The 27,038-nt window shown below is 36.7% G+C and overlaps 1 protein-coding gene across 1 annotated transcript; it reads left to right on the top strand.

The window, feature by feature from the left end:
- Positions 1-181: 181 nt before the first annotated feature.
- On the top strand, positions 182-21,597 carry LOC129313491 (auxin transport protein BIG). Its single transcript, XM_054956673.1, is given in 15 exon segments — positions 182-549; positions 887-993; positions 2,590-2,752; positions 2,840-4,474; positions 4,477-8,912; positions 10,350-10,967; positions 11,038-11,218; positions 11,326-11,560; positions 11,644-16,173; positions 16,273-16,495; positions 16,793-17,194; positions 17,291-17,434; positions 18,811-19,833; positions 19,974-20,477; positions 20,664-21,597. Coding segments are annotated over 15 exon segments (15,276 nt in total). The 5' UTR covers positions 182-293; the 3' UTR covers positions 21,483-21,597.
- Positions 21,598-27,038: the final 5,441 nt, after the last annotated feature.

Genomic DNA, 27,038 nt, shown 5'->3' with positions numbered 1-27,038 from the left:
TTCTTTGTAATGAAGAAAAGAAGAGGAGAAAACAAACACTGCCATTGTACCCCACTTGTCCTCGCAGCATTCCTCCTTTCATATCACACCATGGCCTTGTTAAAGACACTTCGATCACCGCCTTCCTACAATTTTCCATCTCCATTTAAATACCATAAGCGCCCTCCTCCTCAGTGACTCACTCATAAGTCTATTCTCTCTCCTCCCTTTCATTTTCTCGCCTTCTTTTTCTTCTTCTTGTTCTTCCAGTGCTATCACTCTCTGTGCCTCTCGTCTTCTTGATTTGCATTGCCATGGATGAGAACCTCAAGAAACTCGCAGAAGCTCTCTTTGTTGATAGTAAGCCTTTGTCATCCGATGATCTTGTACAGAAGCTACGCTCCGACGATGCGATCAGGTTAGGACTTAACTCTTTCTACACGATTCTCAAACGCGGCGTCGAGGTGCTCGGAGATGGAATGTTGGGCCTCCAATTGTGGAACGATTCGCAGATTCAGGCAATTTCTTCATTCGCCTGCGTGATTGCTTCAGCTTCTCGATCTTTGTCAGGTGCTTTAGTGATCATTTCTTTCTATTATTGTAGAAATATGCTTGCCGTTTCGATTTTTTCTAAGTTTTTTTTTAATTTTTTATAATACATGCTTTGCTAGCTGTTAGGTTTTATTTTTGGAACTGGGAGGTGTAGGAAATATCTAGCAGATGATGGAAATTTTCAAGTTACTATGGTCCTTTTTCACTCTTGATTTTTTGCCTTGATTTTTGATATGCTTATGGTATGATGAAAAATTTTCTGAGCTGGAAGTAAAACAATTATGACTATTTTGCTATAAAATTGAGCTTTCCTCTGTCTTAATTTTTGTTGCGTTTGTCATTTTTGCACGAGTAGTGGAGCAAGCGGAAGCAATACTTGTTGCAATTGTGCAACAGTCGATAGAATTTGCCGTGTGTTACATGGAAACTTTTGGATTTAATGACGATGATCTTGGAATTCAGGTATGCTTCCCTTACACCCTCAAGGCTAGTTTGTAATGAGTTCCTTTTTTATTATTTATTGTTTCTCTCGTTTCATGGAGTTCAAAATTAAACTGGATGAGTGCTGCACAATTTGCCATAATTGGAGGAGTAGTTTGATTTGATTGATTTCGTTTTCCTTTTGTTGAAAATCATGTCTCATACTCAGTCGACGAAAGCTTCTATGGATGCCTGTATCTCTGGCTAAGGTTACATCATTTTGGGCAAAAGATGCTTTATGCTGGGATTAGAGATAGCTATTTCTGAATCAACATTCTTTTTGGGTTATATTTGTTTGTCCAACTCTAGTAGTACTGGTATTCAAGAATGACGAGTTTAGAAATTGTGACCTACTAGTGGCTTTTCCATTTTTGTGTGGAAGCCAGATTAATGCCACGGTAAATTAGTTACGCTGCTGTGTAAGATTTGATGGACTGAGAACGTTTAGCATCTGATGGATTCAGAAGGTTTTTTCCCCATGGGTAGAGGGAGAATTTGATTAAAGAAAAGAAAAACAACTTAAATTAATAGCATGATCAATTAAATCATTAGCAGAAAATAATAGACAGAAAAAGGAAAATAATAAACATGAAAAGATCACCTACTTGTAAAACAGAACCTATCTTGTCGATTATCCAAAAAACTAGGCGCACACTGATGTTAAATTAGATTGACAAACACTAGTGTAGCCAAGGGATTTAAAATTTTGGATTGCTTATTTTATTGACTCGAGTCTCAATGGAGAACTGTATTTCAAGATGTTTTATCCTACTTCCATCACCGCTGATTTCTGGAATCATCAGCGTCAATATAGTTAATATATGAAAGCAGGATTGTTGAGTAATGTTTCTTTATTGGTCAGTTATTGTTCATTGATTTGACATCATATCAATATATTATAAAAAACAGTAATCTGGCGTTTGTTTTTCCTGAAAACAGTTTTAATACTGCGTGCAATGCATGGGGTACTACTAGCTGTGTCATAATTGGTTTTTCTCATTGGCTTAACTGTTATAGGTTTATATTGACAATTTTGTCTTTAAAGAAGACAATTACATGGATATTATTTTTGTCAATTGCAATACATGTCATGGACAATTTCATCCTTTTCCCTAAATTTCTTTGGAGGTTAAGATTATTCTGATTTCTTGCAATGATAGGGAGGAAAAAAAAAGGGTACATTTAGATGTCTTTTATCCAAAACAAATTAGCATATGATGTGCATAGCTTTGTTTAAGACAACTTGAGAGTGGTGTACATGCTTTTATGTAGTTAGGATAAGCTTGGGGACAGATATGAAGAATGTCTCTCTTTCTTTCTTTTTTTCCTTTCTTTCTCTCTGTTTTTTTTAGGAATAATGGTATGGTATGGCTAGAGAGGGGGATGGATATATATAATTATATATATAGAGAGAGATCCCAGATTTCAGGTGGTCCCCAACCATATATTCTTGTATGGATATTCGTCCATAAATCTTCTTAATCTCTTATAAATATTTTATTCATAACTTTCTGGTTTATTGACCTGTGCTATTTTTTTGGTGGTTACTTTTTATCAATTCTATGTCGGATATTCCAGAACAACCTGATTCATCTTTTAGAGATGGCATTGGTAGATGAAATGGACAAGGCAGGGGACATATTACTACCTACGTCTACTACCCCATTTGTAGATATGTTACCAGTGGTTGATACTTCTTCTTGTGATTTTGCGGACGATCACATCAAATGCCATCTTGAAGGTATTGTGTTCATTTGAAATATTGAACTTACTATTTTTCATGCCCCTTTGTTTTAGCCTAACCAAGTTTCTTTTTATGTGCAACAAGGCTTGAGATTCTCAAAGGAAGGAAAAACGTTGGATTGGCTTCTAAAGACATTAGCTTCTGAATGTGTTCTGCCTGATAGACAAGGATCTGGGTTCAGTGGACCTACTTATTGTCAAGATTGTGGTAAATTGGTCTTTATATTCCAGCAATGGGCAGTTGCCCATGGGACATACATTCCTCGTTTAATTTTGTTGTGCAACAAACTTATAAAAGTCAAAGAAGTGTTTGATGAGAGGGTAGAGGGTGTTAGTTTCCGAAAGAGACTTTCATTCGTTTTGAGGATTTTCAAGTTACTTGGAAGTCTTAGTAAGGATGTTCCGTTTGTTGAATATGATGCCTCATTGGTGAAGGCAGTTGCTTCATTTGCTGATGCTTTGTCTAGCTTATTTAGAGTTGAATTTGAGTTTGTGCCTGCACATGCTATTACTGAAGGGAGTTTTGAGAGCATCATCCTAATGGTTGCGGAAGAATTCGTTCACATTGTTCAAGTTTGTTTTGGCAATAGTAATGTTCCCCGGAATGTTGAAGCTTGTATTGTAGCATCTATAATGGAAAGTTTAGGTTCTTCTGTATGGAGATATGACAAGTCTGCTTCAAATTTGAAGATTCCATTAGCTTACTTCCCCCGCTTTGTGATTTATGCACTGAAACTCGTTGATGATCTGAAGAGACAAAGGCATCAGGTTTTTCTTGATTTTGATGCAGAACTTGCTGGTAGTTCCAATGCTATACAGAATGATTTACCCTCATGCATTGTTCATAATGAGACTGTTTCTTTGCTAAAGAAATACACTGTTGAAGAGCTTCTGAGAATAATATTTCCTACATCTAGCCAGTGGGTGGACAATTTGATTCAACTTGTTCTGTTCCTTCATTCTGAAGGAGTCAAATTGTGGCAAAAAATGGAAAGGTCATCTTCTAACTCTGCAAAATTTAGTTGCTCATCTGATGTTGAAAACGCTATATGTCATGAGGATGAGGCTATTTTTGGTAACCTTTTCTGTGAGACTGGGCGTTCTGTTGGATCTGCTGATGGATGTGAACAGCCAGCTGCTGCTGCGGTTTCTAGCTCCAGCTATCATAATATGCCAATTCAAGCTGCTATGGAGCTTCTGTACTTTCTTAAGACATCTGTCTTCTCTCCTGAATGGCATCATTCTCTTTATGAGGATGGATGCAGCAAAATCAGCACAACACACATTGACATTTTGCTTTCCCTACTCAATTGTCATGATAGTTCTGAAGATAATATGTCTCATAGTTTTACTCCTTTGCATGGAGACAAGAAGGTTGGACAAATTCATGAATTGTGCTTTGATCTTTTCCACAGCCTTCTTACACACCGTGCTTTGGCTGATTTTCTTGAAGTCTACCTTGTTGAGAAGATCCTTACTGTAGAGAATGGTGCCTTTAGTTACAATGACAGGACCCTGACTTTGCTGGCTCATACATTGTTTTCTCGGGCAGGATCTGTTGATGGTCTGTTGAGAACCAAAATTTATCAGGCATATGTTTCCTTCATTGTTGACAAGGCAAATTCTATATGTGTACAATGTCCAAGTGTCAAGGATCTTATTGGCACCCTCCCCTCATTGTTTCACAACGAGATAGTTCTTATGGCATTCCACTTGTCAGCTGAGAGGAAAAAGCAGTGTTGGCAAACCTAATTTTCTCAAACCTTAAAGAGGTTTCTAAAGCAGCATTGGATTTGAACAGCACACAGTTAACTTGCTGGGCTTTAGTGGTTTCAAGGTTGATCTTAATTCTTCGTCATATGATAATTCACCATCGTACGTGTCCAACACCATTGCTTTTAGATGTGCGGTCTAAGTTAAGGGAAGCCCCATTGTCTGGGTCATCTATACCATATAGTGTGAATGATCACTTGTCATCTTGGTCATCTAGTGCATTAAAAAGTATTATGGGTGGATGTCATGGAGAGGAAGCTGTTCTTAGTAGCTTGACTGATCAACTGATTGATGTTACAGGGTCTTCTTCACTTGCTAGGGATGACATGGCAATTGACAGCTTAAGCCTGAATTGGAATGACATATATCTGGTCTTTTCACAAGTTTTGGGATTTTGGAGAGGTAAAAAGGCATTGGCATTGGAAGATCTAGTTGTTGAAAGATATCTTTTCAGTCTTTGTTGGGATGTTCCTTTTAGTGGCTCTGAAGCAGACCAGACGATCATTCCTCAGAGTGGGGATTTCTCTCTGGACTTATCTAACATGTTACATTTTTTCCACTTCAGTCATTCTCTTCTAGGCCACCATGAGGTTATTGAGAAGTGCACTACTTTTCCAGATGTTATGCTAAGCTTGCTTCAGCATTTAGATGCTGTGTCCGTAACAGAAGACACTGATGAATTAGGTTGGGATTTTCTCAGAAATGGGATGTGGCTTTCTCTGGTGCTCTCATTCATTAATATTGGCATATGGAGATATTGTGCAGACAATGCACTTTCTAAAGAGGGTCTTATGTGGAGAGAATGCCCTTTTGGGGACCAAAATAATGTTAAACTTGCTGGAAGCATGATTTCTTCCATGATTGAAGCTGGGCACTTTGCATCACTTGTGGGCCTGTTTTCATCCTTGCTGAACAAATATGTGCAGATTCATCAGAAAGCTTTCCTTGCTACCCTTAGTTACAAACAGAAGTTGGCTCCTGGGTTCCCACCAATCTTGCTTCTCAAGCATACTGGAATTGATAAGTGCTTGCAGGATGAGCTTCTGCAGAGGAGTGGTTCTAACCTAAGTGAGCTGTATTCTGTTCTTAGTGTACTATCAAGGCTGGATGCTACTGTTCAGAAAAAAGCTTTAGGAACGCTATCTAGGGTCTCATCAGAGTGCTTGTTGCATGGTTTTCCATTTCATCTTTCTACTTATAGTGCAACTATGTTTTCTTCTATTCTTAGCATAAGAGGAATAATTTTTATTCTTGATGGGTTGCTTAGAATACAAGATGTTGGGGGAAATGTTAACTTGGAGATTGAGGTCCTTCAACAAATTCTTGATGTGGTAATGAATATCAAGTTTGATAAAATGTTTGAAAGTGTTCATGAGAAATGTGACTCTATATATCACAACCTAGGTGCAGAAATGGAAAGTTCAACTCATGCAAATTTAATTCTAATGAAGCAAATGGAAGGGTTTCTGAGGGACATCAATGCTGGAGGAGTTTCTGATGGCATAGTTGATGAATGGATGATAAGCAAGATAATTGACATTTTGAGCAGCCTCAGAAAAGACCCATCAAAATCTGCCATATTCCAGTTTTATCTTGGTGTTGAAAATGCAGCAGGGCAGATCAACAGGCTTTTACAGTTGCATCCTGGTGGTTGTTTGGTTCTGATTGACTCTCTAAATAGCTGTTACTCTGAATCGGTTAATGTGAAGGTTCTTGATTTCTTTGTCGATCTTTTATCTAGTGAATTGTTTCCTGATCTCAGGAGGATGATGCAAACAAAATTTCTGGATAAAGATCCACATAACTTGTCCAAGTGGTTGGAGACAAGGCTTTTGGGCACCTTAATGGATTCTGGTGGTGGGGCTAGCAGTGCTAAGGGTTGCTCCACTTTGCTTAGGGAATCGACAATGAATTTCATTCTTTGTCTTGTGTCATTGTCCTCTGAGCAAACAAAAGAACTGCAGCACCACATCTTTGATTCTGCATCGTTGTCTCTTGATACTGCTTTTTTGCAATTTGATATACATGCAGCCAAGTCATATTTCAATTTCATCGTTCAAATTTCAAAAGGAGAATCCTTGATAAAATTGTTGCTGACAAGGACAGTAATGCTGATGGAGAAGTTGGTGGGCAATGAACAGTTGCTTCCAGGTCTAAAGTTTCTATTTGGTTTCATTGAAAATGTTTTGAGTGATTGTGGCTCTGGTAAAATCTCCCCACAAAGGACAACTAGCAAATGTTCTTCAGGCACTTCTCTTGGGGTAGGCCATGTTGCTGGACCAGTGGAATCCAGGAAGAACTCTGAGACATTTGTTCTTTCTGCCAATCAGGAAGGTGGATCAGCCTCTCTTGAATGTGATGCAACTTCTGTTGATGATGATGAGGATGATGCGACTTCTGATGGTGAGGTTGGTAGCATAGATAAAGATGAAGATGAAGATGCTAACAGTGAAAGGGTGCTTGCTTCTAAAGTCTGCACATTTACATCCAGTGGCAGCAATTTTATGGAGCAACATTGGTACTTTTGCTATACATGTGATCTGACAGTATCCAAAGGCTGTTGTTCTGTTTGTGCTAAGGTTTGTCATCGGGGTCATCGTGTTGTTTATTCCCGCTCAAGTAGGTTCTTTTGTGACTGTGGTGCTGGGGGTGTTAGAGGTAGTAACTGTCAATGTTTGAAACCTCGGAAATTCACTGGAAGTAGCAGTGCACCTGTTCGAAATTCTAATACTTTTCAGTCATTTTTACCCTTTTCTGGGGATGGGGATCAGTTGCCAGATAGTGATTCAGATTTTGAGGAGGACATTTGTTCAGATGTAGATAACCCTTTCAAATTGTCTATACCAAAAGAGCTTCAAGAAGGGATTCCACTATTATTGGAGGAACTTGATATTGAGGGCCGAGTACTCAATCTTTGCACTTCATTGATGCCATCAATAATGAGTAGAAGAGACTCTGACCATTTGAAGGATAAGAAAATAGTACTGGGTGAAGATAAGGTGCTATCTTATGGCGTGGATCTCTTGCAACTGAAGAAAGCATATAAAAGTGGATCTTTAGATCTGAAGATAAAAGTTGATTATTCAAATGCCAAGGAGCTTAAATCACATTTAGCAAGTGGGTCTCTTGTCAAGTCATTGCTTAGTGTTAGCCAACGAGGTCGACTTGCTGTTGGTGAAGGTGACAAGGTTGCTATATTTGATGTTGGCCAGTTAATTGGACAAGCTACCATTGCACCTGTCACGGCTGACAAGACCAATGTAAAACCACTTTCTAAAAATGTTGTTCGCTTTGAAATTGTACAACTTGCTTTCAACCCTGTGGTGGAGAATTATCTTGTGGTAGCTGGTTATGAAGATTGCCAGGTCCTTACATTAAATCCTCGTGGTGAAGTGATTGACCGACTTGCAGTTGAATTAGCTTTGCAAGGTGCATATATTAGACGTGTGGATTGGGTCCCAGGCTCACAGGTTCAGTTAATGGTTGTGACTAACAGATTTGTTAAAATATATGACCTGTCCCTGGACAATATCAGTCCAATGCACTACTTCACTTTGCCAGATGATATGATTGGGGATGCTACTCTTTATCTGGCTTCCCAGGGAAGGATGTTTCTTATTGTTCTGTCAGAAAATGGTTCCATATTCAGGTTAGAATTATCTGTCAAAGGAAATGTTGGGGCCACGCCATTGAATGAAAATTTACAGCTTCAGGGTAAAGAAATTCATGCAAAGGGTTCATCATTGTACTTCTCCTCAACTTATAAGCTACTTTTTATATCATTTCAAGATGGTACCACAGTGATTGGACGATTAAGTTCTGATGCTTCCTCTCTAGTTGATATCTCTTCTGTATATGAGGAACAAGATGGTAACCTGCGGCCAGCTGCAGTACATCATTGGAAAGAACTGGTGGCTGGAAGTGGCTTATTTGTCTGCATATCAAGTGGGAAATCAAATTCTGCACTTGCTGTGTCAATGGGGGAATGTGAAATACTTGCACAGAACTTGCGGCATCCTGGGGGTTCAACCTCACCTATAGTTGGGATGACTGCTTACAAACCACTATCAAAGGATAAAATACACTGTCTTGTCTTGCATGATGATGGTAGCCTTCAAATATATTCACATGTTCCTCTGGGAATTGATGCTGGTATGACTGCAGCGTCGGAGAAAGTTAAGAAATTAGGATCTAATATACTCAGTAAAGCCTATGCTGGTACAAATCCTGAATTTCCTCTTGATTTTTTTGAGAAAACTGTTTGCATTACGTCAGATGTGAAACTGGGTGGCGATGCCATCAGAAATGGTGATTCTGAAGGAGCAAAACAGAATTTATCAAATGACGATGGTTTTCTTGAAAGTCCAAGCCCGGCAGGTTTTAAGGTATTCTTTGAAAGTGAATGTTAACTAGCCTTTGCCTTGTTTGCCGCTGTTTCAATTCTTAGTATCCGCTAATTGTGCCCCTCTCACGTCTTCTTGAGTATGGGTGCAGAGATTATAATGCTTTAGGAGGCATGTAGCATCACAGATATCATTATTGTCCAAGTTATTAGATACAGGCCCGTCTTTAGTGAAGTGAACTACTATATTTTTGGGTATATAAATTGATCATAATATTTTGGGAGTTTGATTCACAGAATTATAAATTTCTCTGCTACAGTATGTTTTTTGTTCAATGCTTAATTCTTTATTTCTCCGGATTCTTGCTAATTTTTCAAAAATCCCCTATCAAAGTAGTAGACATTATTTTACTTTTACTTTTACATATTTGTAGGTTGTTGTTGTTTATATTATTATAATTAATAATAATTATAATTTTAATAATATCACTAATTATACCTTTTATTTGAGTATATTTTGGTACTCATGATTTACTATTTCACTACTCATGATTTACTATTTCACTATTTGTTCTTCTAAATTTCTCTCATTGTTTTTATTTTAACATGCATATATGATATATTTTAATTTTTGTTTTCATCTTATTATTTAATAATTTATAACTTATTACTATTAATATATTTTATTTATGGTTTATTGTTAAGTTATAGTTGTTAATTTTTCAAGTTTACCTTTACTTTTATTTATTATTTTGATGAGAGTATTAGGGTAGGGATGGAAACAATAGTCTTTTAAAATTTTTAGAATATTCCCCCTGGGCACTGGTGGGAAGCCAACATTCCCACTCCTGTAGAATGAACTTGCGTATGAGCAGGGGATGGTGGTGTTTTCTGGGAATCTTTTAATCCAGGGAATGGAACATTCAAGAATATTTTGTGTTGGTCCTACTAATTTGAACAGATATTTCGTGAAACTTAGCTTGCCCTTTGCAATTGATATTCTTAAGGGTGATTAATTTGATTACATATACTTTGCTCTCCATATAGGTGCTAAATTTGATATTTAGTAGAAACAGTGTTGATGGTTAGGGGAACAGTAATTGTGTCCTGCTCTTCTTTAAATTTGATATTTTCTTTATGGGAAGGCAGTGACCTTCCTCTTGAACCTTGTTGCTTATAGTTCCTTTTCATCTCAGTGCTTTTGTGATAGATATATAACTATAATCAGGTTTTAGTTACTAGAAACTTAAATATTAATAGAGCTTCTATGATACCGAGGCACAGACATGATTGTGTGGGGGGTGGGTCTAATGGTGGTTATTGTTTCTCGTTCACACTAGTGTATTTCTATCTTGATAGGATCCTGGTGCTGGGTTACCCTGCACCGTGTTAATTGCTCTGGTTGCAATATATGCACCTATATGACGTGCTTGATATATTTTCCCCCTCCATAATTCTTTTTCTTTGTGCACTTACACAGATATCTGTCTTCAATTCACATCCTGATATTGTCATGGTTGGCTTTCGAGTTCATGTGGGAAATACATCGGCAAGCCACATACCTTCAAGTATTTCTATTTTCCAGAGAAGTATTAAATTAGATGAAGGAATGCGGTCCTGGTATGATATCCCATTTACTGTTGCTGAATCACTCCTTGCTGATGAAGAATTTTCTATCTCTGTGGGGCCAACCTTCAATGGCTCAACACTTCCCAGAATAGATTCCCTTGAAGTTTATGGACGAACTAAAGATGAATTTGGTTGGAAAGAGAAAATGGATGCTGTTTTGGATATGGAAGCGAGGTCACTTGGTCTGAATTCCTCTGTGGCTGCATCTGGGAAAAAGTGCCGATCAATGCAGTCTGCACCTATTCAGGAGCAGGTAATAGCTGATGGACTTAAGCTTATTACTAAGTTCTATTCACTATGTAGGCAGCAAGGGTGCTCAAGGCTTGAGGAAGCGAAAGCTGAGCTCAGCAAACTCAAGTGCAAGCATTTACTTGAAATAATATTTGAGAGGGACCGTGAACCAGTACTGCAGGCTTCTGCTTGTTGTGTCTTACAGGCTGTTTTTCCTAAGAAAGAGATATACCATCAGGTAATCTGTTATAACTCCTCCTTATATTATGCCAAGTTTGCTATGACTCACTGGAGTATTCTCACATTAGGTTAAGGATACCATGCGGCTTCTTGGGGTGGTGAAATCAGCCTCATTACTATCATCAAGGCTTGGGACAGGTGGTAGTACAGGAAGCTGGATCATTGAAGAGTTCACTGCCCAGATGCGGGCAGTTTGTAAAATTGCATTACAGCGGCGTTCTAATTTAGCAATTTTTCTGGAGACAAATGGTAGTTTTATTTACTTAAGGACTGAGATTTCCTTTTCCATTCCCATGGCTTCTGGAGACAAATGGTATATTTTGATTTGACATAAGCTGCTTCTCTTGCTGGTGCAGGTTCTGAGGTGGTGGATGCCCTTATGCAAGTTCTGTGGGGAATTTTGGACCTTGAGCAGCCTGACACACAAACTATGAACAACATTGTCATGTCTGCTGTTGAACTAATTTATTGCTATGCTGAATGCTTGGCTTTACATGGAAAGGATGTACCACTGCGCACTGTGACACCTGCTGTTGCATTACTCAAGAAACTTTTATTTTCCTCCAATGAGGCTGTTCAGACTGCCAGCAGGTATTTTCCATCCTTTTTACCTGAATTAAGATATATTTTCAGCCAGAAATGATATTTACGTTTTACTTGTGTTCCTTTTCCAGTTTGGCCATATCTTCAAGATTACTCCAGGTCCCTTTTCCAAAGCAGACCATGTTAGCTACAGATGATGCTGTTGAGACTGTTGTGTCTGTTCCTAGGGCTCCTGATGCTAGTGGTGGAAATAATCAAGTCATGATTGAAGAAGACTCTATAACTTCTTCTGTTCAATACTGTTGTGATGGTTGCTCTACTGTACCTATACTAAGGCGAAGATGGCATTGTACTGTTTGTCCTGATTTTGACTTGTGTGAGGCATGCTATGAAGTACTTGATGCAGATCGGCTCCCTCCACCACACTCTAGAGATCATCCTATGACAGCAATTCCAATTGAAGTAGATTCAGTGGGAGATGGCAATGAATTTCACTTCACACCTGATGACGTTAGTGACCCTAACTTGTTGCCTATTCCAGCTGATGGCAACACACAGAATTCTTCTCCATCAATTCATGTCTTGGAGCCCAATGATTCTGGAGAATTTGCTGCTTCATTGACTGATCCTGTCTCAATTTCTGCTTCAAAACGGGCTGTAAACTCCTTACTTCTTTCTGATCTTCTTGAACAATTGAAAGGATGGATGAATACGACCTCAGGAATGCGGGCAATTCCTGTTATGCAGCTTTTCTACAGATTATCATCTGCAGTGGGTGGACCTTTTATAGACTGCTCAAAGCCTGATGGCCTAGATTTAGAGAAGCTTATCAAATGGTTTTTGGATGAGATTAATCTCAACAGATCATTTGTGGCCAAAACCCGTTCATTATTTGGGGAAGTTGCTATCCTTGTCTTCATGTTCTTCACCTTGATGCTTAGAAATTGGCATCAGCCTGGTAGTGATAATTCTGTGCCAAGGCCGAGTGGAACTGTTGACACACATGATAAGAATGTCATTCAGCTTCCGTTATCCACTACTGGGGCTGCCAAGCCTTCAGTAGATGACCATGATAAGACTGACTTTGCATCACAGCTGCTTCGAGCTTGTGATTCTCTTAGGCAGCAAGCTTTTGTGAATTATTTGATGGATATATTGCAGCAGCTAGTGCATGTTTTCAAATCTCCTGTTAATAGTGAAAGTGCACTTAATTTTAATGCTGGGCCTGGGTGTGGGGCTCTTCTAACAGTACGTAGAGACTTACCTGCAGGCAATTTTTTGCCTTTTTTTTCTGATTCATATGCCAAAGCACATCGAACAGATATATTTATGGATTACCACAGGCTGTTGCTCGAGAATACTTTCCGACTGGTTTATACTCTTGTTCGGCCAGAAAAGCATGACAAAATTGGGGAAAAAGAAAAAGTCTACAAGATGTCACATGGGAAGGATTTGAAGCTAGAGGGATATCAAGATGTTCTCTGCAGTTACATTAATAATCCTCATACAAATTTTGTGAGAAGATATGCCAGAAGGCTTTTCCTACATCTCTGTGGAAGCAAGTCTCATTATTACAGTGTCCGGGACTCTTGGCAGTTCTCTAGTGAAGTGAAGAGACTTTATAAGCATGTAAACAAGTCTGGTGGTTTTCAAAACTCAATTCCATATGAGAGAAGTGTAAAGATTGTGAAGTGCCTTTCCACTATGGCTGAAGTAGCGGCTGCTCGTCCGCGGAACTGGCAAAAATATTGTTTAAGGCATGGAGATATTTTGCCCTTCCTGGTGGATGGAGTGTTTTATCTTGGAGAGGAATCTGTTATTCAGACGCTTAAACTTCTGAATTTGGCCTTCTATACTGGAAAAGATACTAGCCTTGTGTCCCAGAAAACAGAAGCTGGAGACACAAGCTCAAATAAATCAGGTTCCCTATCTCAAGAAGTAAAGAAGAAAAAGAAAGGGGATGAGGGGGCTGAGTCTGGTTTGGAGAAGTCCTATTTAGATATGGAGGCAGCAGTAGATGTCTTCACTGACAAAGGTGGTGATATCTCAAAGCAGTTTATAGAGTGCTTTCTTTTGGAGTGGAATTCCAGTACTGTTCGTGCAGAGGCTAAATTAACTCTTTATGGTGTTTGGCATCATGCTAAGCAGTCATTTAAGGAAATTTTGCTAGTGGCTCTCTTGCAGAAAGTTAAGTTCCTACCAATGTATGGCCAGAATATTGTGGAGTACACAGAACTTCTAACTTGGTTGCTTGGAAAATCCCCTGATATGAGTTCAAAGCACCAGATTTCTGAACTTGTGGACAGATGCTTGACCCCTGATGTGATTAGGTGCATTTTTGAGACACTCCATTCGCAGAATGAGCTGTTAGCAAATCATCCAAATTCCCGTATATATAATACATTAAGTGGCTTAGTGGAATTTGATGGATATTATCTTGAGAGTGAACCTTGTGTTGCCTGCAGCTCCCCTGAAGTACCTTACAGCAAGATGAAGCTAGAATCTCTAAAGTCTGAAACGAAATTCACTGACAATCGTATTATAGTGAAATGCACTGGGAGTTACACAATCCAGACTGTGACAATGAATGTTCATGATGCCAGAAAGTCAAAGTCAGTTAAGGTTTTGAACCTATACTACAATAATCGACCAGTTGCTGACTTGTCAGAGTTAAAAAATAACTGGTCTTTGTGGAAGCGTGCAAAAAGTTGCCATCTTTCTTTTAATCAGACTGAACTTAAAGTTGAATTCCCCATTCCTATCACTGCTTGTAACTTCATGATTGAACTGGATTCATTCTATGAAAATCTTCAGGCATTGTCACTTGAACCATTGCAGTGCCCTCGATGTAGTCGTCCTGTCACTGATAAGCATGGAATATGTAGCAATTGCCATGAAAATGCTTATCAATGCAGGCAATGCCGCAACATCAATTATGAGAATTTGGATTCTTTTCTGTGTAATGAGTGTGGGTACAGCAAATATGGGCGGTTTGAGTTTAACTTCATGGCGAAGCCGAGTTTTACATTTGATAATATGGAAAATGATGAAGATATGAAGAGGGGATTGGCAGCCATAGAATCTGAGTCAGAGAATGCTCATAGGCGATATCAACAACTCTTGGGCTTCAAGAAGCCCTTGCTTAAAATTGTTTCAAGCATTGGTGAGAACGACATGGACTCACAACAGAAGGACTCTGTGCAACAAATGATGGTATCTATACCTGGACCTTCTTGTAAAATCAATCGGAAAATTGCTCTTCTTGGAGTCCTGTATGGTGAGAAGTGCAAAGCAGCTTTTGATTCTGTGAGCAAAAGTGTGCAGACGCTCCAAGGGCTGCGGAAGGTGCTGATGAATTACTTGCACCAGAAGCATTCTGACAATGGCATGGCTTCAAGATTTGTAGTTTCAAGATCCCCAAATAATTGTTATGGCTGTGCGACTACTTTTGTAACACAATGTCTGGAAATGTTACAAGTGTTGGCAAGGCATCCAAATTCCAAGAAGCTAGTTGTTTCAGCTGGCATTTTGTCTGAGTTATTTGAGAATAATATTCATCAAGGTCCCAAAGTGGCCCGTGTCCAAGCAAGAGCAGTGCTTTGTTCTCTATCAGAGGGTGATGTAAATGCAATTACTGAGTTGAACGGTTTGATACAAAAGAAGGTTATGTATTGCCTTGAGCATCATCGCTCCATGGATATTGCTGTCACTACACGTGAAGAGATGCTATTACTTTCTGAGGTGTGTTCTTTGGCTGATGAATTCTGGGAATCAAGATTACGTATTGTGTTTCAGTTGTTGTTCTCTTCCATCAAGTTAGGTGCTAAACATCCTGCCATATCTGAGCATGTCATTCTTCCTTGCCTGAGAATTGTATCTCAGGCATGTACACCTCCAAAACCTGATAATCCAGAAAAAGAGCAAGGCCTTGGGAAGTCTCAAGCGACAAAGGATGAAAGTAATACAAATGCATCTGGGTTTTTGTCTAATGTCAGTGGGACTAAGTCATTTCCAGACTCATCAGAAAGAAATTGGGATGCGACACCTAAAACGCAGGATATTCAATTAGTGAGCTATGCAGAGTGGGAGAGGGGAGCTTCCTATATTGATTTTGTTAGAAGGCAATACAAAGTTTCTCAGGCTGTCAAAGCTGCTGGTCAAAGGTCGCGACCCCAAAGACATGATTACCTAGCCCTTAAATATGCTTTGAGATGGAAGCGTTGTGTTTGTAAGACAGCCAAAAGTGACTTATCTGCATTTGAGTTGGGATCATGGGTTAAAGAACTTGTTTTGAGTGCTTGTTCTCAATCTATTAGGTCAGAGATGTGCATGCTGATAAACTTACTTTGTGCTCAAAGTTCATCCAGGCGATTTAGGTTGCTGAACTTGCTTGTCTCTTTGTTACCTGCAACACTGGCTGCTGGTGAAAGTGCTGCAGAATATTTTGAACTGCTGTTCAAGATGATAGATTCAGAAGATGCTCGTTTATTTTTGACTGTTCGGGGATGCCTGCGGACAATCTGCACTCTAATTACTCAAGAAGTTAATAATGTGGAGTCTTTGGAAAGAAGTCTTCACATAGATATATCTCAGGGATTTATCCTTCACAAGCTCATAGAACTTCTTGGTAAATTTTTAGAAGTTCCCAATGTCAGATCCAGGTATGGATATGCTGCTTGAATCATTACAATTTCGTGTTCAATGTACCTTTTCATCATCTTATAAAACTAAATTTTTTTGTTTTATATTTTTTATGTCAGATTCATGCGAGACAATTTACTTTCTGAAATACTTGAAGCACTTATAGTAATTCGGGGCTTGATAGTGCAAAAGACAAAGTTGATCAGCGATTGCAATAGGCTCCTGAAGGATCTTTTAGATAGTCTATTGCTGGAAAGCAGTGAAAACAAGCGGCAGTTCATTCGGGCCTGCATAAATGGCTTGCAAATACATGGAGAGGAGAGGAAGGGACGTGCTTGTTTGGTAAGGACAGGCAACGGTTTGATTTTTTTTTTTTTTGGGGACAGCCAACTGTTTTTATTTGCTTTATTTCTAGACTCAATTATATCTGTTTCTGTCTAATAATTATCCAGTTTGATTCTCTTAGATGCTATGATCTGCTTCTCTTAATCATAAACTGTTCTGGTGACTAGTTTCCGGACATATTATATATAGACACAGTGTATATATACACATTATATCAATTTTTTGTTTGTTATCTATTCCGTTGATCAGGGAAATCATTGCTAATTTACTTTAAATCTTTACTGGCATTTGCAGTTTATCTTAGAACAACTCTGCAATCTGATCTGCCCCTCGAAACCAGAGCCTGTGTATTTGTTGGTTTTGAACAAGGCTCATACACAGGAAGAGTTTATTAGGGGATCAATGACTAAGAATCCATATTCAAGTGCTGAAATTGGTCCATTGATGCGTGATGTTAAGAATAAGATTTGCCATCAGTTGGATCTGTTAGGTCTCCTGGAGGATGACTATGGAATGGAGCTGCTAGTCGCTGGCAATATCATCTCTCTTGATTTGAGCATTGGACAAGTTTATGAGCAAGTGTGGAAGAAGTCAAATCAATCATCAAACAGTGTGGCAAATTCTACCTTATTGGCAACAAATGCTATTACCACATCGAGAGACTGCCCACCTATGAATGTGACTTATCGACTTCAGGTTTGTTGCTATTAATAAACATTTGATTTAGCTCATTCATGAAGGATCTTTGGTTTTGATTGCGTACCATTGTTGATGTTGATATCTGATTGCTAGGGATTGGATGGCGAAGCTACTGAACCTATGATTAAAGAATTGGAGGAAGATAGAGAGGAATCTCAGGATCCAGAGGTCGAGTTTGCCATAGCAGGTGCTGTTCGTGAGTGTGGTGGATTGGAGATACTATTGGGCATGATTCAGGTTTGTAGAATAATTCTCTGTTTATATTCTCAGAATTCTCTGAAGAGCTCATTCATTGTGTTTTGATGTTGTTCTGTTGCTGCCTCTTAAAATTAGAATAACAATCACTGACAATTTGCCTTTGGTGGAAGGGAAACTCCTAATTGTATTGGTAGGAATTATAATATATTCAAATTTTATCTATATCGTGTTCAAGTCCTAGTCAAAGCATGGATTAGGGTCTGCTTGAAATTTCAAGAGTGATAGCTTTTGACAAAAATGTTATACATGATTCGTAGGCGATGAATTGTCAAGTCAGATGCTATCATGTGTTCTATAAGTCAATCCATCAAGGAATTTATCTAAAAAATTCTTGCTTTTTTATTATCTTCTATTTTCACTCTGATTGTTGCATGGAAAATTGCACGTGAATAAATTTGTAAGAGGATTGAGAAACTTAGAATTGAAGATTCCCTTTTTGTTCAGTATTTTTACTCTTCCACAAGAGAATCTCACCCCCCCTTTCTTCCTCACTTCGTGTGTGTAGATAGATATTACATTTGGGATTTTTGCAATACCATTCTTTCTCATCTGCTTGTTGCTCAACTACTTTTTCAGCATAAATTCATTTTCTGAAAATTAAAAAGAGAGATGTAAGTCAAGAAAAAGCATCTCATCTGGAGAACCTTAGATTTCCCTCTGCTAGCCCCATCATGGTCTTTCTTATTCTAATCTTTGTTATACATAACAGAACATGGGTTTCAGAGGGCAGTTGATATTGTCTCCTTGATTATGATGAAAACTTTACTGTGAGCCGTTCTTTTGAAATGTGCAAGGATGGTCAGATGAAATAGGAGTTTTTATGGACCTTTTTCACTATATAATTCAAAATTCTGTCCTATATTGGCTATTTATTTGTGAACCTAAAGTCTAATCATCCTTCCCTTGATTATAAGGAAACCTATGCTCTATGGTTAGGATTAATTCATTTACATTAGCTGATTTTTTTTTTCCACTTGGCATTGTATGCTTTTGAAAGTTACTGAGTACTGTGATTATTTCCTTTCCATTGATAATTTTAGTAATTTTCCTGATGAGATAGCAACAATCACTGTTGGCTTTTGTCTGTGTTGTTTCTGGCATGATCTTCAGTAGAAAGTGAGTGTTCACCTAGCCTGTACATTCATGGTTCAGATTTTCCAAGGCACTGAACTTTATAAAATGCTTTTTCAATTTAAATGATTATTTCTGCTTATTGTATCGGCTTCAACTAAAAGATGATAGAATGATTTCATTTACTTTGTTTCCAAATCATAGATTTCCCTCCTTTATTTATTTTCTTTTCAAGTCCTAGTCCAACCTCTTGTGAAGGCATCTCATTTTCAAATGATGTGCAGCGCCTACGGGATGATTTGAAGTCCAACAAGGAGCAGTTGGTTGCAGTTCTTAATCTGCTAATGTACTGTTGCAAGATAAGAGAAAACAGGCGGGCCTTGTTGAAGCTGGCAGCCTTAGGTTTACTGCTTGAGACAGCTAGGAGGGCTTTCTCTGTTGATGCCATGGAGCCAGCTGAAGGCATACTTTTGATTGTTGAAAGCCTGACATTAGAAGCAAATGAAAGTGACAATATTAGTACCACTCAAAGTGCTCTTACTGTCACTAGTGAAGAAGCAGGAACAGGTGAACAGGCCAAGAAAATAGTTCTCATGTTCTTGGAGAGATTGTCCCATCCGTTGGGCCTCAAAAAATCCAACAAACAGCAGAGAAATACGGAGATGGTTGCTCGAATATTGCCCTATTTAACATATGGCGAGCCTGCTGCAATGGAAGCTCTCATCCAACATTTTAGCCCTTACTTGCAAGATTGGGGTGCATTTGATCATTTGCAGAAACAACTGGACGATGTGAAAGATGAGAGCATTGTTCAGCAAGCTTTAAAGCAGAGGTTTACACTGGAAAACTTTGTTAGGGTTTCGGAGTCCCTGAAGACAAGTTCTTGTGGAGAGAGATTGAAGGACATAATCCTAGAAAGGGGTATAACCGGAACTGCGATAAGACATCTGAAGAATAGTTTTGGCAATGCAAGGCAGGCTGGCTTTAGGACTAGTGCTGAATGGGCATCAGGCTTAAAATTGCCATCTGTGCCTCTCATACTGTCTATGCTGAGAGGTTTGTCAATGGGGCATCTCCCAACTCAAAGGTGTATTGATGAAGAAGGTGTCTTGCCTTTGCTGCATGCCCTGGAAGGAGTCCCTGGAGAGAATGAGATTGGAGCAAGGGCTGAAAACTTGTTGGACACACTATCTAACAAGGAAGGAAAAGGAGATGGATTCTTGGGAGAGAAAGTAAGCAAGTTACGGCATGCAACAAAGGACGAAATGAGGCGCCGAGCTCTTCGGAAGAGAGAGGAGTTGCTTCAGGTACTGTATAATGAGCCTCTTGTTTACTGGGTGCCTACGTGCATATTATCTCTTAACAAAAAGTCCAGGCTTAATGCTTTACACTCTGCAGAAGCTGATTTCTTTTCCCCCTTTGGTGCTGTCTTTTCCGTTTGACGCAGGGGCTTGGAATGCGCCAGGAACTTTCATCTGATGGAGGTGAGCGGATTGTTGTTGCCCGGCCTGTCCTTGAAGGTTTGGAAGACGTGCAGGAGGAGGAAGATGGATTGGCTTGCATGGTTTGCCGGGAGGGATACAGTTTACGACCCACCGACTTACTGGGCGTTTACTCTTACAGCAAGCGTGTGAATCTAGGAGTAGGTGCATCAGGAAATCCCCGTGGAGAATGTGTTTACACCACTGTTAGTTACTTCAATATCATTCATTTCCAGTGCCATCAGGAGGCCAAAAGAGCGGACTCTGCCTTGAGGAACCCCAAGAAAGAGTGGGAGGGGGCCACGCTTAGAAATAATGAATCTCTTTGCAATTCTTTGTTCCCCATTAGAGGTCCATCTGTTCCGCTGCCACAGTACATTCGCTACATTGACCAGTACTGGGACCACCTCAATGGGCTCGGACGTGCTGATGGAAGCAGGCTCCGCTTGTTAACCTATGACATTGTTCTGGTATGTTGTCTTGCTGCTTTCTGTATTTTGTCCCTGGATAATGTGAGTTTAGTTCCAAAGTAAAAATGAAAAAAACCTGATTAAAGGATTTTAAGTGTGAGAAAATAGTTTATCTTCTCTACTAGATTCATATAATCTGTCTCTAGATGGTTGTAGCATCTCACACTGGTGTCCCCCCCCCCCTAGATGCTTGCTCGGTTTGCAACAGGAGCATCGTTCAGTGCAGACAGCCGAGGTGGTGGCCGGGAAAGCAACTCTCGGTTCCTTCCTTTCATGATTCAAATGGCACGTCATCTCCTTGATCAGGGAAGTCCTGCCCAGCGTCGAACCATGGCTCGGGCTGTATTGGCATACATAACTAGTTCCACGTCAGATCCCAGACCCCCTACTCCATCCGGACCACAACCTACCATAGGGACAGAAGAAACCGTCCAATTCATGATGGTGAACTCACTCCTCTCGGAGTCTTACGAGTCATGGTTGCACCACCGCCGTGCATTCTTACAGCGCGGCATTTACCATGCATACATGCAGCACACTCATGGTCGCTCCCCAGCACGCTCCTCATCCGGATCAGCAGAATCATCAGGGAGTAGTAGCACTGCCGTGGAAACAGGGCAGAGTGAGGATCTGTTATCTATCATTCGACCCATGCTGGTTTATACAGGCTTGATTGAGCAGCTTCAGCAATTCTTCAAGGTGAAGAAACCGGCTGGTTCTGGTTCAACAACTGTATCAACAATGGTGGCGGAGGCGGCGGCAGAAGGGGAAGATGAGAGCGGGGACTTGGAAAGCTGGGAAGTGGTGATGAAGGAGCGGCTGTTAAATGTGAAAGAGCTGCTGGGATTCTCCAAGGAGATGCTGTCATGGCTGGATGAGATGAATTCTGCCAGTGATATGCAGGAGGCCTTTGACATTGTTGGCGTTCTTGCCGATGTCTTGTCTGGTGGCTTCACCCACTGTGATGATTTTGTTCAGGCTGCCATTAATGCTGGAAAATCCTGAATGCAATGATTCACATCTCTTTAACGGAGCATTTTAAAACGCATGTCTTCCTACTTATGTTCTTGTGGACGCACGATGCTTGTGGAAATAAGAGTGGCAGTTTTGGTTGAGAGAATGCTACGTTGCCGCCTATTTACATATATATATATATATACACACACACACACACATATAGCCAAAAAAGAAAGCCATCTACTGTACGTTATCAGTAAGTAAAATCATAGATGTTATCTTTATTCGTATCATTAAATTTTTTATAATTTTATGAGGCGTTTTCAAATATTTGAAACTAGAAAAAAAGCTAATAATATAAATGTTAAAAATATGATACTTTCTCCTTTCTCTCTTTCCTTCTTTGTTTTTTAACACGCCTTCTTGAGGCATTTCATGTTTCTTATTATATATATCTTTTACAAAATCTATGAAGTATTTATTGACATTTTTTTTCTAATAAATTCTTTATTATTATAACCCCTTTCCCTTCGAAGAAGAAGCATATTTAATTTCAGTACATAACTTGAAGAATTTAAAGGTTAATTTTTATTATACAATCATGAATATCTAATTGTAATATGTATGATTTGATTGAGAGATCTGATAAACAAGTACTATATAATTACTTTCGCTTATTATAATTTATACATACTAATACTCTTTCCATTCCATAACATAAAATATTTTAAAAAAGTTTTGTCTTGGTCAAATTATAGAACATTTGGTCATTCTTATAATTATTTTTTCAACAATAGTTTTACTTCATTTATTATTATTTTTGAAAAAGTGATTTATTAAATTTTATTTGTCATTATTAAGGCATTTATATATAGTTTTTTTTTCTAAATATACTAAGAGCAATGGGTATACTTCTCCCAATTAAATTGTTATATACATTAAGGTAGGAGTTTAAATATCTAACTAATTGTCTAAGTAACAAAAGTCTTTATCACTTATGCCAACTTTAGTTTATAGTAACATTTATATATAGTATTTAATAATGATCAAGGTTTCACTTCAACTTTCTTTCTTTCTTTTTTAAAGAATAATAAAGTATTTATCAATTCCTCATAAGAGCATTATAGATTTGAGAGATTACACCGCTTTTTTTTTTTTTTTCAAGATAAGGATCACAATCAAATTCTTATAACCAAAAGAGTAAGAGCAATTCCATGTTGTTTGTACCTCATCCCCTGACATACATGGTAATCCAGTTGCTTCACACCATTTCTAAGCTGCCAGAAACTCCACCAATCTGCTTCTTACTTGCTTATCCCAGCAGGCAATTAATTCCACTCCATCTCCACAAACTAGTTATTCTAAATTAACAAATTATACAAAAATAACTAACTGGAAATATTATTTCCATAAGATCAAGGAAAGATTAATATTGCACAATTTATATTTTATATAGTAAACAGTTAAAGAAAATAATTCTTACCAACTAAACCAAGTGGCTAAAAGTTCAAATCTCATCTCTTGTGTATATGGCAATTTAGTTAATAGAGGTGTATCCGTTGATCTCCATACCTTAGAACAAATATTATTTACTGTTAGATTTTACTTTTTATACTTGAAAAAACAAGAATTTTAAATTTCTCAGGAATGGGGAGCCAACCTTGTAGAGTGAATGTATTATACGTGTGCAACATGATTTAGTCCATCAAGAGCACCCTCGTTTTCATAACGAAGATTTCTTCTAAATTAAGAAACAAATAATCAAGGCTATGAAATTCTGCCCCCGTTCATCAAATACAATTACTTTCTCCTTTTTAGTATTATAAAACACTTTTAATCAAATTACATTTTCAATAAGTTAGTTTATTATCTTTAAAATCACACACTCTTTTTATATTTATCTTTATTTAATATGATGTCTTAATTATAAAAATTAAATAATTATACTTCCTAATTAATAATATTTTTTAAAAATTTTATTAATTGTACATTGAAAGACTCAAAATTCTTTATATTTTTTAATGATATTTTGAAAAAAAAAGTACTATAATATTGAAAGGAATGAGTATAAAGTATGGCATTCATATCACTTTCATTTGTGTTATTGTGATAATTTTTTTATAAAAATAATTAATTTAGTCTAAAATTAATGGAACTACCATCATGAAATTAAAGTCAGATCTCATGATTTGTTTAACGTCAACTACAAAATAATAAATAAAGGAATTCATGAATTTCAACGATATATGTTCGCCTCCACTTTCCAAACACACACACACTTTGTGGCTCCATTACCTTGTAATGGAATTTGACACTCTCCCACTATCGTTGTGTGTGTGTTAAATTACCGATCAACAATATTTTGAACTTTGACAGAGCAATTAATTAAAATCCCATTGAAAATCCAGTTAGAATACTATTAATTAATTAAATTAGAGTTGACAAGCACATAACTCAATTAGGAAAGAATTGTGCTTACTAAATCAGTGTTCTCGAATTGAAATCTTGAGTATGCAATTGTGTTAAATACTCATTGAGAAAGCTTTGTCACCAATTTGACCTTACTCAGCTTGGCTAGTAAATAATGGATAATTGTATTAAAAAAGAAAAAGTAACAATTATATTGTAGCTAAATAAAGAAATTCTTGCATGACCTACGCACCACATTATTTACAGTCTATCCAATAAAAACATACCTTTTAGTATCAATCCACTTGAGCCTTTGTTCAGTCTCAAAGGTACCCTTGTGATTTCTCCCTAAATTCACCAAGATTAAACTGGGTTTTTAATCGCTTCAGTACAATACAAACTTCTTACTAAGTCTAAAACTCTCCCTTTACGAAGGTAATTATAAAATCCCCTTAAGTTTTCTGAATTTAAATTCCTCTATTTCAAATAATGAAAATAGGGATAAATAGAGTAAGTTTAAGAATAAATTACTTTTCTCGAATATCTCTTTTTAAAAGTAAATTTATAATCAATGAAACTCACAAATAATGAATGTAATAGTATTGAATTTGTATTTATAGTTAATCCTTGAAATAAATCCATTAAACCCAAATTTGTCCTTGAAGACTTTATCCTTATTTCATTTGAGTTCCTCATTGTTTGAGGCAATAAAACAATGCTTTCTGATGGATTTGTTTGTTATTGGTGCCTTAAAAATAATATCTAGATGTATTAAATACACTGACAAAATGTAAAAGAAAGTAATACTAGAAGATCAAAGCCATATGAGTAGGAAGAATAATTCAAAGAATGAATAAGAAATTAATTTCATCTGTATTTATATTTAAGAGTATTCTAGAATAAAAAAAAAGTAATCACACTACTTGAAAGTTGAAAAAATTAGTAATTAAGCGAGCTTCAAGATGCTCTTTTTAGGAACAAAAAAAATAGGGCAATAATCTTCAAGGAGTATGAATGTTTTGAGAATGACAATGAAGAGCTTCATACGGGTATATGAGAGATATATTGAAATCATAAAAGACATTGATCAAAGAAGATTTCTATCGAAATAATAAAAGACAATTGGGTAGAAAATATATATATATATATATATATATTTGGGTAAGCCTTCAATATATTGGTAGGAATATCAAGAACTTGGGAGGATAAGAATATACAGGGATATTTGGGTAGAACCTGTTCATTTGTGTGGAAATTAGATCTTTGGATAGGAAATAATCATACCATTAGGAGTAAGTTCTACCAAAATGTTCAAGAACTATTTCAGCACAAATATTTAATTTAATTTGACTTAAGCCGAAATCAATTTAAAGATTATGAAATAATTCAAATAATTATCTCTAACGAGGGGAAAAAATAGATAAAGCTCAAGGACAAGGAATAAGTTAAAGAATTAATTAAGCATATATACCTTATTTCCTTAAACTTGCCAATAACAAAAACCAATAAAATAATAATTTTTTTATTTTGTAATCATCAAAACTAAGATTCAATAGCCATTTCCATTGACAAAACTAGATGTATTCATATAGTGAACAAGTTAGTATTTACAAAATAACAATACTCTATTCCATTTTAACAAAAAATAATTCCCATAATAACAAGTTCAAAATAAAAGTTGTTTCTATTGACAAAATTAAGTGTACTAACAAGTCAACATTTGTAAAATTACAACACTTCATTCTATTTTAACAAGAAAAAATTCCTATAGTGACAAGTATAAAATAAAGCCATTTTGATTGACAAAACCAAGTGTATTCATGTAATGATCAAATTACCATTCGCAAAATAATAACACTTCATTTCATTTTAATAAGAAATAATTCTCATGGTGACAAGTTCAAAATAAAGATATTTTCATTCATAAAATCAAGTGTATAAATCTAGAGAACAACTCACCATTTATAAAATAACAACACTCCATCACATTTTAACAACAAATAATTTATCCAGAATATAGTTAGGGCAATTAGATATTTTTATAATCACAAGTAGTTATAATTAGGATCTTAAGTACTACAATGTTAAATCAAAATTTAATGATACTTAACTATGAATATGTTTTTTTAGAGGTCATTGGTTGTCATTTTCCAAAAATGAAAGAAATTCTAGGACACGAATTAATTAAAATTTTTTTTATTAATATGTGTAAATCACATGATTTTACCTTGTAAAAAAAAGAAGGAAAAAAACTAAAAAGAGTGTTTTGCACCTTTCCTGATAACCTGTGCTTGGACTTCCATGTCACACCATGTGACTTCATTGAACGAAAGTGTAAAATATAAATGGTAAATGCGAGGCACTTGATTTGTATCTCCACTAGTTTGTACTTCGTACTTTGTACGTATTAGCTGTCCTCGTTGTCATTTCTTGTTGGACCCCATCATAGCATACTACTGCCCTGCCATTTCCTAGGTTGTTTTTTTTTTTAAAAAAATTGAAATATTAGGTTAATATATCTAAAAATTTTGAAAAAATTATTAGTACATCTTTAGTTGATGGAGATGATAATTTGAATTAAGTCTAAAGATTAATTTGAATAAGTTCAAAAAAAATTATAATTAAATTTGATAAAATAATAATTTTTTAATATTCGACTTTATTGAAAAAAGTTTACCCCAAATAAACAAATCACACTTTTAAAAATATATAAAATATTAAATAATTCTTCAAGTTTTTATAATTTAAACAAAGTTATCATATATTTAAACACATTGTTATAAATATTTTAAAATATATTAAAAATATTTATATTATCATATTTTTATTATTTTTAATTTATAAAATATCTTAAAATAATATTTAAAATGTATTTTAATTTTAATCTATAAATTCCAAGATCGACATACTTTAAAAAAAATGGTATAGGAAGATTTTTTTTTTACTATATCATTTCAATTTTTTCACTCTTATTTTAATAGTAAATTTTTTTATTCATTTTAAAATATTAACATCAAATTCTTTTTAAGTTGTTATAGTAAAATTCTAACTGGATGATTGGTTTATTAATATTATATTAATTAAATAATAAAAAAATAAATAAGTATTTATTTTAAGAGGAAAAATAAGAAAAATAAAAACATACAAGTAAAAAAAAGAAAAAATAAAATTTAATAATTATAACTTAAGAACTCT

Source organism: Prosopis cineraria, unplaced genomic scaffold (assembly GCF_029017545.1).
Source record: "Prosopis cineraria cultivar Desert tree isolate PC_DT_omini unplaced genomic scaffold, ASM2901754v1 PC1, whole genome shotgun sequence".
NCBI lineage: Eukaryota > Viridiplantae > Streptophyta > Magnoliopsida > Fabales > Fabaceae > Prosopis > Prosopis cineraria.
This window is presented reverse-complemented; position numbering and strand designations above follow the sequence as displayed.